Source organism: Octodon degus, unplaced genomic scaffold (assembly GCF_000260255.1).
Source record: "Octodon degus isolate 3935 unplaced genomic scaffold, OctDeg1.0 scaffold00074, whole genome shotgun sequence".
Taxonomy (NCBI): Eukaryota; Metazoa; Chordata; class Mammalia; order Rodentia; family Octodontidae; genus Octodon; species Octodon degus.
Window position 1 is genome coordinate 7,742,953 of NW_004524650.1, and position 15,033 is coordinate 7,757,985.

At 36.1% G+C, this 15,033-nt stretch overlaps 1 protein-coding gene and 1 pseudogene across 1 annotated transcript in view; both read right to left on the minus strand.

Annotated features, from left to right (window-relative positions):
* Window positions 1-15,033, minus strand: part of Ccdc18 (coiled-coil domain containing 18) — a gene marked incomplete at its 5' end in the record, with an annotated part of 110,537 nt that overhangs the window by 28,359 nt on the left and 67,145 nt on the right. The window contains 4 exons of the mRNA XM_023720296.1: window positions 3,079-3,246; window positions 6,858-6,974; window positions 12,881-12,958; window positions 13,112-13,246. Coding sequence (XP_023576064.1) covers window positions 3,079-3,246; window positions 6,858-6,974; window positions 12,881-12,958; window positions 13,112-13,246 — 498 coding nt within the window. The remainder of the gene's footprint in view (window positions 1-3,078; window positions 3,247-6,857; window positions 6,975-12,880; window positions 12,959-13,111; window positions 13,247-15,033) is intronic.
* Window positions 9,949-12,295, minus strand: LOC105742789 (annotated as a pseudogene).

The following is a 15,033-nucleotide window of genomic DNA, read 5'->3' on the forward strand; positions in this document are numbered from 1 at the left end:
TGCTGAGCTATTTGGCTGGCCCTTCCTCTACCTTTCTTGACTTACATCTTTCTTTCAAAATTGTTGCAGCTCAATTTTCTCAGTTTCTATGCTTGCTGTCTCATTCTCTCACTTCATTTATGCTTCAATATGGAAAACTGGTCATTCCAATAAAATATGATTAAATCATTAGCAGCTTCTAAATTATTAATTCATCAATGGAATTTTTCCAATCCTCATTTTATTTGACATAGATTTCAGTAGTTGGTGAATCCAACTGTCATTCTTTCCTTTATGAAACATTTCCATTTGTAACATCCCTCAGGGATCTATCCAAATCAATCTTCTTCCTTCTCATTCTGCATTCTATTCCTACATAATCTCAGTCAATGTTTTCAGTGAACATTTACATGATTCTGGTCTCAAAGTTAATCTCTATCTTTCAAGTTAATATCATCTCTAGTCTTCTTAAATTCCTTGCTGAATGACAAAATATAGATTAAACCGTTAATATCTACCCTTCCAATTCAAGTTCAAAAAATACAGAGTATTAAAGAGCACAGTACTCAGGGGTTGGAGACACAGCTTAGCAGTAGAATGCTGGCCTACTATGTATAAGGCTCTATATTTGAGCCTGAGCACCACAGAAGTAGAAAAAAAGGTTAACAAAGGCTGAGAGATGTGGCTGCATGACGGATCACTTGCTTAGCACACATGAAACCTGAAACTGATCCCAGTAGCACCAATCAACCAAACAAAGCCAATATTCTGGTTAAAATGAAAAGAAAATAAGAAATTTTGATTATATAGCATAAATATGAATGAAAGAAATTTAAAGATGAACAATATGGGGCTGGGGAGATGGCTCAGTGGAATAAGTGCTTCCCTGGCAAGCACAAGGGCCTGAGTTCGATCCTTGGTTCCGCCAAAAAAAAAAAAGATGAACAATAATCTGAAATACTGCAACATGGAACTTACATCTAGTAGAATATAAATGAAAAGCATGAAGAGAACTGAACAGAAATTTTAAGTATACGCTTTTGTAGATCACTGAACAATTAAAGAGAATGCAAAATCATTTCAAACAAAGATCTTTAAGAAATAAAAGAAAAAAAATTAAATGAATTTTTAGAGGTAAGGAAGATTACTCCCTAAAGTGAAGAAAATTATAAAACCACTATGGAAATGAAAACTACTTTAGTAGAAATAAGAATCATAGGGGCCGGGGAGATGGCTCAGTAGAATAAGCGCTTGCCTGGCAAGCACAAGGGCCTGAGTTCAATCCCCGGTTCCGCAAAAAAAAAAAAAAAAGGAAGTAAGAATCATAGTCAGCAAAAATCAGAATAAATGATAATGGACTTAGTGGGACTACTGCATGCCCTCAGGTGAAGTTGTACAGCAGGTCTAACAAGCAAGTCTAGCCAAAAAAAAAAAAAAAAAAAGGAAAAATCACATGAAGATCTAAAAAAGATATAAATAGTTGCTTAATGTGTTTGGATATATTGAGAGGATATTCTTTTTTTTTTAATTTCACCTTTTTTAATTTTATTTTTTAAAATAATTTTATTGAGAAACAAATAGCAATGAGACAGTTTCAAAACTTATTAGGACAGTTTCAATAATTAATACATTGCATATTGTTATCTTAGTGGTTATTCATTGTACAAGATGCAGAAAGGCGATTTTTTAGCTTCATTGAGAGGCTATTTTAGAAGTTTTCTGTTGCTCTAACTGAATATCACATATTGGATCATTTATAAAGGGTAAAGGTTTATTCTACTTGTGGTCCTAAAGATTGGGAAATTCAGTTTAGGATGATGTATTTGAAGTCCTTTTTCCTGACAGGAATCTGAAGAGTTCCGAGGTAAATGGGGGCATCACACGGTGAGAGAACCCCACAGAAGAGATAGGGCAAACTAGCTTTCGTAAGATCCACTCTCAAGATAAACCATCCACAAGGGCAGTGTTCTTATGACTCCATCACCTTTCAAAGGTTCTACCTAGTCCCCTTGCTTATTATAAGGGTTAAATTTGAACATGAGTTTTGGTGGGGACATACCAAGTATAACAGAGGCTAAGAATAAATTCAGAATAATGAAACACCATTTCCTCCTGACAAAAGGTAAGTTAAATAAAATTACAGTGAAAATGTATAAATTTAACAATTCACACTTTTGTAAATTTTTTTTTCTGAAAAAAGAAAAACAAAACCATAAAATATCTTTGAAAAAATTTAGATAAATTTGGTAACGAACACAAGGAATTATAGGATAACAATCTGTAAGATTTTTCACTGAAGTAATAAGTTATTTAATTTTGTCATTATTATTATTTTCATTTTTATAGTGCTGAGAATTGTATTATTATTATTATTATTATTATTATTATTATTATTTTGTATTTTTTTTTTTTAGGGAAAGGTCTACAGGGTGTTCAGGGTGTCACTACTAGATTGGACTCGGAGTGATCTGCCTGTTTACAGCTTCCCAAGTGCTGGGATTATAGGCGCACGCCACCACACCCAGTCTCAACTGCCATCTCACCACACCCCAGGGGCGGGGCCAGCATGGCAGGCCCAGGACCTCTGCGCCTGCTTGCATGCACTTTAATCCACAGAGCTTTTGGCCGGCTCTGCTGAGAATTGAATGCAGGGATCTATTTATGCTAGGAGAGTGCCCTGCCTCTGAGCTACATCTCTAGTCTCATAATTCATCTTCAGAACTAAGAAGAATTTTCCTTTGCGATTTTTCTTTTAATGCATTGCTTTGTTTAGGAAAAATTTGTTTAGGAAATAGGATATCATGTACTGATCCAAAAAGTAGATATTAGAAGCGGTAATGATTCAGATAGGTGCTATATTTGGATTCAAGAAAAATAAGATTGAGTAAAGAGGTCTAAACTATAAATTGTGTAGAATGACAAATTACTATAGTATTAGAGATTCAGGTCAGGTTATGCAGGAATAGAACTTTATATTTAAAGTATTAGTATGAAATATTCCTCATAATGTGAAATCTTTGTGCTTAAGCAATAATTTATGCAACTATGTTACTGATTTTTAAATTTCCATTTCATACAAATAAGAATGTCAGTATATACCTGTTTTTCAAGTTTAGTCTGAATATCTTCTAGCTCTCCATTTCTGATTGTTTCTTGTTGTAACATTTGCTGCTGTTGCTGAAGAGTATGCTGTAGAATAACATTTTGCTCAGATGTCTCTTGAAGACTGTGGCTCTTTATTTTTAGTTCTTTCTGCAAACAATATACCTAACAAATATATTATATATATATATATATATATGAATTAAATTTTTCAAAATTTAAGATGCACTGTAATGTCAAAGCTATCTTCCAATTCAATTATTACCACTTGCCAAAATGTTAACTGTAGTCATAGGCTATATTTAAGGGCATGGGTCAGTCATGTGAAGGGGAGCACTCCTTTTTCTGATGCATATGTTTATTATTATAAAACTGCTTTTAGGGTTGGCTCTTAGGTGGCATCTGGGGATTGAATAAGATTCTTTTGGATGGCTGCAACATGCTTTTTTGGGGAGACTATGCAATTTGTCCCAAATTATGAGCTGGCCATTATTCCTACGTGACCATCTGCTAATAAAACCCTGAAATTTGGAATCATAAACAGGATTCTAGCTGACTGTGGTGGCACATGCCTGTAATTCCAGCACTTGGGAAGGAAGCTGAGGTGAGAGGATCACTGTGAGTTCAAAGCCAGCATAAGACCCTGTCTCAAAAGCAAAATAAAACAAATCAAAACTGTAACAATGACAAAAAAACAGGCTTCCCTAAGAAGAAATACTACATATGTCATCATATGTCTTATCACATTCTATTTCTTTTTTTCTTTTGGTACTGGAAATTGAACTCATGACCTCATGCTTGCCAGGCAAGGGCTGTTGTTTTCTTTCTTTTGAGATAAGGTCTTACTTTGTAGACCAGCCCGGCCTCAAATTTGTGACAATCCTCCTGCAGCCTCCTGCATGCTGAGATTATAGTGTGAAGTACCACACTGGGCTTTTGTTACATTTCTTTTCTATGGAAAGGAACATATTCTGTGTGACCTCTCTCAGAAAGAAGGAAGACAAAGATAACCACAGATTTCTCTACATTTTACCTAGTGTATCTTCCCCCTTACTGATAATAAACCACCACCATGAAACTACTACATAAATATCAGGATTGATCTATCTATCTATCTATCTATCTATCTATCTATCTATCTATAATTACTATTGCTATTATGGCTGTTTATAAAGCAAATGTCCTGACAACACCATCTGGACTATTCAATCTTTTTTTTTTTTTTTTTTTTTTGTATTTTAGGGAAGGGCCTACAGGGTGTTCAGGGTCTCACTATTAGATTGGACTCAGAGTGACCCGCCTATTTACAGCCTCCCAAGAGCTGGGATTATAGGCATGCGCCACCACGCCCAGTCTCAATCAGCAATCTCAGTGTGCCCCAGGGGCAGGACCAGCACAGCAGGCCTGGGGATTGAACCCCCAACTCCCACACCTGCTTGCAGGTGCTTTAAACCACTGAGCTATTTGGCCATCCCTAGACTATTCATTCTTCAAAAATCACATAAAGGTATGATAATATGAACTAAGAAATTTCACTTATTATTCCAAGTATTTTGGACTTTAATATGCTAGTTTCCAAAACTGCTTTTAAAAATACCTTTAAAATTTTTTAGAAGTGCTTATTTAAGAAAGGGTGCAATGTCTGTAACTGCAAATCACTATACACCAACTTGAGTGGACTAAGAAATAGCAGATTAGTAAAGTACACTTTAGGGTGTGTCTGGGTGGGTACTACTTTGGGATGAAACCTAGTTCCTTCCTAATTCCACTGTGACATTGTTCCTTCACTCTCCTGAACTAAGCATCTCTGCTCTGCCATGCTCTTCTGCCAAGATGTTTCTATTTCAGAGCCAGCCAATCACAGACTGAGTCCCCTGAACTATGAGCCAAATTAAATCTCTTTTCCTAGTATGTTTTAGCAATGGGAAAGCTGGCTAACATAATGTATTTCTTCCTAGCAGTCTAATCATAAAAATCTGCCAAAAGAAATTATTTTTAAAGTAGAAAAAATAATCTAGAATAATTTAAAATACATTTTCTAATATTCTTCTCCTCTCAAAAGGGAGGTTTTAATAAATGATAATATATCCTTCTGATTAAATATGATGTATCAAACTAAAATCTTTTTTTTTTTTTTTTGGTGGAACCAGGGATTGAACTCAGATCCTTGCATTTGTCAGTCAAGCATTTATCCTACTGAGCCATCTCCCCAGCCCCCTACTAAAATCATTTTTGAGAACATTTTCCCACATAATAATTTACAAAATAAAGCTTTACAAAAATCGCATTAAAAAAAAAAGCACATCAATGTAAAAAGACATATGAAAAAGAAAAAAAAGTAACTAAATTATTAGAGTGGTTTGTGGATAAATCTTTTTTGGAGTTGCCTGGGTATACTGTTTGGCTTCTCTACTCACTACTGTCTGCGTATCTACTATTCTGTATGCAATTCTTTCCATGGGAAATACTTTTAAGTATTTGTGGTTTTGCCTGGATTTTTCTGATAAACTGAACTTAATGTTTATTAATCTTTACTGAGGACTATCTCTTAAAAATAAATTTAGGTAGGTTTAACATACCTCCATTATAAATTCCTTTTTTCTTTTTTTAATTTTATGTATTTGGTAGACGGTCTCACTAACCAGCTCAGACTCATAGTGATCTTCCTGCTTTCAGCCTCCCCAGTGCTTTGATTTATAGGCATGTACCACCATGCCCAGACTCAGCTGTTGGCTCAGAGTGCCCAGGGGCAGCGCTGACACGGCATGTGGTGCCAGAGATCAAACCCACAGCCCTGCACTTGCCTAAGAAGGTGCTTAGTCTGCTGAGCTATCTTGCAGGCCCTCTACATTATAAATTCCAACAAAGAAAATAGGGTGAAGGATTTAGCTTCCTGTAGTGCTTGCCTGGCAAGCATGAGGTCCTAAGTTTGATTCCCAGTAACCAAGGAAAAAAAACAACATGCAAACAATCAAAAAAGGAAAATAATAATAATTTCACTAAGACAATCTTTTACCAAAACAAACTCTTTTATTAAACATTTAGTAAATGTCTGTTATGGTGAAAGTAAAGTGCTACGTACTGAAGATATAGAGATGGCCCTAACTGTGAGGTCTGCACCTGTAATCTCAGCACACAGGAGACTGAGGCATGAAGATCACAAGGTTTAAAGCCAGCCCGGGCTACATAGTGAGTTCAAGCCTAAATTACACAGCAAGATTCTATTTCAAAAACCAAAATGAAAGACCTTTAATCTATATTTGGAACCTTATCCCCAAAAGAAAGTTCAATTTCTTATTTGTATTCTTTTGGTGTTTTTAAGATAGGCTCTTGGTGTACAGTTCAGGCTGGCCTCCAAACTATGACACTACTCCTGCCTAGCTTTTGAGTGCTGGGATTTTAGGCATACACCAAAACACACAGTTTCACAAAAGATAGATTTTTAGGCTGCGGAAATAGCTCGGTGGTCTAAGCACCTGCCTAGGCAAGCTCAAGGACTCAGGTTCAATCCTGTTATTGCATGCCAGGCAGCTCCACGCCAAACCTGGCCACAGAAACTGGGCATAGTGATGCACACCTGTAATCCCAGCACTGGGGAGGCTGAGACAGGAATATCACTACAAGTCTGAGCTATGTACTGAGACCCTGTACCAAATATATACATATAAATTTATATATATATAAATTTTAAGTGTATTTTTAAAGTATCTTGAAAATAATCTCTCAAAGAGAAATATTTGGAAAATGTGCAACATGAAAAGGAAATGTTAATTTACCTCTTCAGATTTCTTTTTTAGTTGTTTTTCAAACTTTTCCTTATTACCTTCTAACTGATTCAAATGCAAGGCAAGTTCTTCTTTACAAATTTCTAATGCTGAATCTAGTTGTCTGACCTGAGCAAGAAAAAAATGAGGAAAAACTCAATTTTTTATTATATACTTGGCATTTCATAGACTCATCTCCTTCTGTTCCATCACTGATTCAAAAATGAAATACAGTCCTACTTAAGATATAAAATGTCACTATAGAAAACTTTTTTAAGAAAATAATTTCTCCACTGCAAATGAGAGAAACAAAGGGAAAAACAGAGAACAGAATTCTAAAGATTATTTCATGCTTACAACCATTATATACTAATGATTTTTTTTTTAGTAATAATGAATTTTGATGTTATTCCCACATAAGGAAATACATAGACATAGATGAATACTATAGTAACAGGATAAACATACCATTATGTCTACATGGGCATATATAGTCACAAAATGGATTAAATGTAATAGTAGTATTTCTGTTTTAATATTTATTTTTAATTTTTAAAGGATTTTTATTTCTTAATTTTAGGGAAAGGTCTACAGGGTGTTCAGGGTCTCACTACTAGATTGGACTTGTAGTGATCCGCCTGTTTACAGTCTCCAAGTGCTGTGATTACAGGTGCACACCACCACGCCCAGTCTCAACTGTCTATCTCAGTGCACCCCAGAGGGCAGGGCTGGCACAGCAGGCCCAGGAATCAAGCCTCCGGCCCCTGTGTCTGCCTAAGCAGGAGCTTTAATTCGCTGAGCTATTTGGCCAGACCTCTAGCATCATTTATTAAAGAGACTATCTTTCTTCCAGTAAACATGTTTCGCACCCTTTGTCAAAGAGAAGATGGTTGATTCTGTCTTCTAATCTGTTCCACTGATCCTCATGTCAGTATTTTTTTTTTTGTCAGTACTGTACTGTTTTTATCACAGTAGCTTTGTAGTATAATTTCAATTCAAGGACTGTGATGCACTCTGCCTGGCCTTTTTTGCCCAGAATTTTTTTCTTTTCTTTTCTTTTCCTTTTTTTTTTTTTTTTTTTTTGTTATTCTAGGTCTGTTCTAGTTCCCCAAATCAATTTTAAGAAAATTTTCTCTAGTTTTGTGAGGTATGCTAATGTTATTTTGATTGGCATTCCATTAAATCAGCATAACATTTCTAGGAGTATAGAGGTATAGAGCAAGGAACATAGCTCAGCAATGCCCAGAAAATGTAAGGTTGTGAGTTCTACTCCTGGTGGTAAAAAAAAAAAAAAAATTCTGGGAGTACAGCCATTTTTACTATGTTGGTTCTTACATCTTTCCATTTTTCTTTCTTCTTTTTTTTTCTTAAAGTAAAATAGCTATTTATTCAACTTCTTGTCATGCCAAAATATTTTGTGCACAATTAGCATACCCTCTATAACAGGCAAAATTGTACATCAAATTGTATGTCATATTACTTGATTATATAAAAATGTAAAATGAAAATGACTTATCAGTTCCTCTTAACATTCCTAGTAATTCAGTAAGAGATACAAGGCACAAAATCTTGATCAAATATGACACAAGAGCAGTAATACAATTCTCACTTAAGTTTAACTTGTCATAATCTGTTATGAATATATAAAGACAACAAACTTCTAAAACAATGTATTTACTAAGATTCTGGCAATAGCTCTATGTAACAAGATACAGCATACCAGTTCTGCCACTCAACCTGTTTGTAAGTCTCAGCTTCAATATGAAGCTGTTTAAAACAAAAACTCAAAACCTGCTTTTTACATGCTAAATATCTTGGTAACGGTGTCATTCAACATAGTAATGAACTTGAGACAGTACAAATAAGAGTTAATAAAAGTTAAACACTGCAGCCTGAACAACATTCATACAAAAAATAAAGTAATTATCATTGGTTACATAAAATTTTCCTGACTAGTTAAAACTTAATAGTATAAAACATGCATTTTAGAATCTTTAGCTAGTAAGTTCAAAAAGTACCAGTGTCAAAACAATTCCTCTCCTAAGCTGAAGTATGGTCAAAAATTAATTCAAGTGACATAACACATTCTAAAGCTAAAAAACAATTCAGTTTTTGATGATGTGGAGGTATAAACTCAGAACTTCGTAGCTTTTTCACACTGCAAAGGGTTATTTCTCTGGTTCACTCAAAGCAACAGATGACAAAGTCCACAGATGCCATTAAGATCAATAAAGGGCAAGAGGGCTCATACCCAGCTCTAATCTTCCCAGGAAGTATGGCTACTGTGTCCACAAAAGTAGAAGGTGTGAGGACGAAAGGTACACTATTCTGCTAGCTAACGAGATAGCAAATCACTCCTTCCTCTGCCCTAAAAGCTCTTTCCCGAGGTAAATAAAAAGTATACAAGGGGAAAAAAATTAAGATACACTTATCTAGAGTAAGGATTTCAAAATATTAATGTAATCCCTAATTTAAAAAATTTAACTAGAGTCATCTGGCCATTTCTGATTACATCTTAAGATGTATCCAGATTCATTTCTATTGATCACTAGATACTTCTAGTCAAAAATATTAGCTTTCTTCACAAATATTTTAACCAAGAGTATGACTGCAATGTGTTATCTCCCAGGTTATCATGCAGTGGAGGATAAAAAGTAGATGTTCAAGCAGCAAGCAACAATTATGGCCCTTTCACATAGTGGCATTGGAGTGCCTATTAAATAGTCCAGGAACAATTCTAAGAACAAGAAAATTCATGCACCTTAGTAAATATATCATAATTTCACAGTTGAAATTTCTTTAGAGGGCTGGTGGTATAGCTCAGTTGACTAAGTGCTTGCTTAGTTAAGCACAGGGGCCAGGGTTCGATCCCTGGCTCTGCATGCCACGCTAGCCCCAACCCTGGGCATGCTGAGCCAGCGATGGAGACTGGACATGGTGGCATGTGCTATAATCCCAGCAATTGGGAGGCAGAAACCAGGAGGATCACTACGGGTCTGGGCTGTGTAGTGAGACCCTGCGCGCGCGCACACACACACACACACACACAAATTTCTTTAGACATTGCACTTTCTTCATAGGGGAGTCCTGGTTTTTGTTAATGTTATGGTGAATCAGGACTTGAACTAGCAGCCTTCTTTTTCTTCTTCTTTTTTTTTTTTTTGTTGCTTTTTCTCATTCTTCGCTGCTTTTCTTCTTTTTTGCTAGTACCTCTTCAGTATGATCTGATTCTGACAAGAACTCAGATGAAGAAGGTTTATCTTCAGGATACATCTTGCTTTTCTTGGTAAGACCATTAATATCTTTTTCTTTCTCAGCTGCATCCTTTGACTTCTTAGTCTTTTTAAAACTATCCTTACTGTCTGACTCAGTTTCTGACAGGGAGCTTTCAGAAGATTTATATGAATGGTTCTTTTTCCTTCTCCTTTTTGCTTGCTTCTTTTCCTCATCCTCAGAATATGAAGAACTGCTGGAAGAATTAGAGCTTGATGAAGATGAATACCTACTAGATTTTTTCTTTTCTTTCTTTTTTCTTTCTTCTTTTTCTTTTTCTTTTTCTTTTCTTCTTCCTGTTTTTTTTTTAATGAGCTCTCATTTCCACTTAATAATTTCTTTCAGTGCTTTTCTAGTTCTTCCAATTCTCATTCATTTTTTTCTTCAAATTCAGCCAAATCCTTGGAGCCTTTTTCTTTTTCTAGTTGTTCTTCCACTTCTTCCCAGGTAGCTGGGCTGATTTCAGCTAATCCTGTGTGGTTGGCCCTGAAGACTGAATTGGACCTCTTGATCTGGCCATTACTATTGGATTCATGTAGGCCACCCGACTGTCTGTTTCCCCATGATGCCGGATGGAGCACCCAGTTAAGACTACGAAGGCCAGACCAGGCTACAGAAACAGCCGCAAGAGACCTGCTGTGGATCCTTCTCTTTCCATTTTCTGATATCTTCCTTGATTTATTTTTTCAGAGTACTATAGGTTTTTTTTTTCTTTTTTCTTTTTTTTTTTTTTTTTTTTTGGTATTAGAGATCAAACTTGGGACCTTGTACTTGTCAAGCAGATGCTTATGCCGCTGAGCTTTGAAAACTCCCTGGCCCTGTAGTTTTCAAAGTAAAGATCTTTTACTTGCATCTTCCCAAAAGAATGAAAAGCATCATACTATAGTAATACACACACATCCATGTTTATAGCAGCACAGCTTGTAATTACCAAATTTTGGAAACAACAAATGCTCATCAAAAGAGATGCTTTTTTGATAGATAGATAGATAGATAGATATCATTATAACTAAGTGGATGGACTTTCAGACCATACAGTTAAGAAAAATAAATTGGACATTTATGTGTAAATATTGCGTGGTCTCTCTGGTGTAATAAACCGAAAGTGTAAATAAGAACTGAAATGTATAATAGATATTGTGAAATAGGAAGTAATTATTCAAAAGGAAAGGGGAACTAGCAGGAGGCAGATGTGGAAGGGAAAAGAAAAAAATGAGAAAATAAAAAGATAAAATGGAAACAAAAGCTTTGTAAATAAGGAGGGGAAGAGGGAAAAAGAAAATGGGGGAAAAAAGAGGAACTAAGACATCTAATGTACAGGTACAGAAGCTGGTGATACAGCTCAGTAGCGCAACACCTGCCTGGCAAACTCAAGGTCCTGAGTTGATTCCAAGTACCAAACAAACAAAAAAGTACAGGTACAAATTCCCTATGACGAGTGTGATCATTACACATATCAAATTGTACCAATAAACTTAATTTTTAAAAAAACCTAGTAGTACTGACAAAAGAATTCAATAAACCCACAAGATACAAAGTTAAAACAATCTAATACTAACCCAAAAGTAAACAACTTTTTTTTAAAAAAAAGAAAAAAAATATTTTATATTCAAGTTGTATACCATAGCATTGGGTTGCAGCATATTTGGACCTATTAAGTTTACAAACACAAAGGAAAAAATAAAATACATAATAGTTCCCTCTTATCTACAAGAGGTATTCAAGAAGCACAAATTGTAATGAACCACATAAGAACTTTTTTTAAAAAAAATTATTTAGTACAGGGTCTATAGGGTCTCACCACACAGATCAAACTTGCAGTGATCCTCTTGTTTTCAGCCTCCCAAGAGCTAGTCTCAATTGCCATCTCAGCACGCCTGGGGGGGTGGGTCAAGCCAGGGATTCAACCCCAGTCCAGGCCTCTGCCTAAGCAAGCGCTTTAATTCACTGAGCTATCTGGCCTGCCCTATGAACTGTTTTTTTTTTTTTTTTTTAATACTTATATCCACAAGTTTAATTCCCATTCCATCTTAACTATTCATCTGTCAAACTTCAAATTTTGAAGTTTGAGTTTGAACAGTAGATCTAGCTTAGATTTTCATTGGTTACAATTCAATGCACAGGTTTATTTTACCATTGATTTTAGCATCCTTAGCATAGAAGTTTGCTCCCCCCATCCCTGCCAATTCCTTAAGTCAAAGAACTTTTTACCTTTTCCATGAAAGAAAATGTTTTACAGCTTCTATTGATAAAACTCTGATAAAAATAAGGGTTACTTGAACATAAGCATTGTGATGTTGTGCCACTAAATCTGCCAGCCTAAATAACTACTAAATGCCTAGTTTAAAAACCATTTTTTGAGCTTAAGAAAACCTTTTTGCTACATAAAGGGATTAACCTACAAATGACATTACTACCACATAATTATGATTAAGATAGAAAGGAAGTTCACTAAGTTAAGTCATCAGCTCTCGATTGACTTTTTTTTTTTTTTTTTAAATGTATTTGGTACAGGGTCTCAGAATGCAGCTCGGACTCGTAGTGATTCTTCTATTTTCAGTCCTGTACTCAGCTGCCAACTCAGGGCACCCAGGGGGGTGCCGTGGATTGAACCCCAGTCCCTGTGCTTGCCTAAGCAAGTGCTCAGTCCACTGAGCTATCTCACCAGCCCTCAACTGATTTTTATGTATACAATTTATGGAAAAAGTTTAAAAGCTATAATGTCTCCAATAAGAAAGACAAAAAAGTATTAGCATACTAGCCTTGATTGTTTCTTCAGATACTTGGTTCTGTAATGCTTTCAAAGCTTCATCTTTCCTCATATTTTCCTTTTCCATTTCCTGAAAAAGTATACATTGGTAGGAAAAAAATACATATGGGTATAAATAAACATTTCTGCATTAAAAACAAGCTATTACATAACTGATTTAATGTATTCTATAAAAACTTAAAATATTAGCTTTTAAATAGTAGTTTTATAAGGATGAATTTACCAGTTTGCTTTCTGTCAGAAGTCTATCTAGTGACTCAAGATGATGTTGTTTACACATTATATCTTGTTGTAACATGGACATAGTCTTTTCTTGCTCTTTAAATTGTTGGTCTTTTTTTTCCAGTTGAGCTTCAAGCTAAACAACAATAACAAAAGGAATTAATTTTAATGTTAAACTTTTACAATCATGAAACATTTTTAATATACAGAAGAAAACACAATAGCAAAGACCACCCAACAGAAAGGCAGGGAACTTCTATAAGAGAAGTGGGACACTGAATTTTAGTGTATGTGACCTTGTACCTACTTGGATGTAGCCAGTTAACTGCAAGCTATAGCTGAGAAAAGTTGTGTCTTAAAATGTGCTGTATGGTTGGGCATGATGTTGCACAACTGTAATCCCAGCACTCATGAGTATGAGGCAGGAGGATTGCTTCAAGTTTGAGACCAGCCTGGGCTACAAAGCAAGCTCAAGACCAGCCTGAACTGCATAGTAAGGCCCTGTCTCAAAGAGAAAAAAGAAAGAAAAGAAGTATCATTAAAGGAGGTAAAAATCACACTGTTCTGTTCACTTGAAAAAAAATGTATGAATCAAGATTGTGGTATGAATGCATGAATCAAAAGTACAGACTGAATCTATTGTTGGTTGTGTTTTTTTGATCTGGATAGAACTGTGTAATCAGCAACAGTATGATGAGCGCTGAGTAAGGGTTTCTATAGTGGTTGATACATTGTGTCAATTTGCTAAGTTAAAAGCTTAATTAAATTGGCTGAGCAATTGCACACCCAAGGACATGGAGATCCCTTCCCAGGGCCGGCAGGTCTTCATAGTCAGCATGGAAGGGAGAGAGGCTTGCTAAAGGCCACAGCTGCATCTTCTCTCTGCTGTTTTCTGCCACCATCAACTGCTGCCCTCTGCCATGTGTCACTCTACCTAGGAGTCAGCAGAGTAGAGCCCGAAACCTCCACTAGCTGTGAGCTACATAAACCTTTCCTTCTTTAAAGGAAGGATGTCAGATATTTTGTCCCAGCAATGAGAGAAAAATGACCAAGACAGTTTCTTAGAGAGTTTAAGAAGTGAAGTATGGGTGATGAGGAAAATTGCTGAGTGGTAACTGGTAGCAAAATCTTCAACAAGTTACTGCAAGCAGAATGCAACAAATCATCAAAAACATTATACATCGGGGCTGGAGAGATGGCTCAGTGGTCTAGAGCACCTACTTGGAACAAGCTTAGCAAAGCATCAGGGACCGCGGTTCGGTCCCCCAGCACCACATGCCGGCCAGCCCCGCCCCCTGGTGGGCTGAGCTGGCCACACACACACCCCTCTCTCTCTCTCTCTCTCTCTCTCTCTCTCTCTCTCTCTCTCTCTCTCTCTCTCAAATAAATAAAAAATAAAAAAAATTTAAAAAAAAACATTATACATCATTGATCAAGCATGATTCATCCCCAGATGCAGAAATGGTTCAACATACAAAAATCAACAAATCCAATACATAAACAGAAGTGAGGAGAAAAAAAAATCACAAAATCATCCCAATTGGCACAGAAAATGTCTGACCAAAACCAAAATTTAATGATGATAAAAACTCGAAAAGAATAGATATAGAAAGACCTCATCTCAATCTGATAAAAGCCACTGATGAAATGCAAGAGAAAATGAATACACACAGGAATTGAAGTCAAATTAGCATTATTTGCTGATGATATGATTCCAAAAAACACAAAAAGATTCCTAGAATAATCACATTCCATAGTATAGCAGGATATAAAGCCAACAGACAAAAATCTACAGTGTTCCTGTACACCAATATTAAACTCACTAAGGGAGTGTGCGGAGAGCTTCCTGCTACCCTGCGCCGGCGGGACCAGTCCCAGCCCAGGCGCAGCGTGGGCTGGACCCTCTCCCAGCCCCTTGGGCCA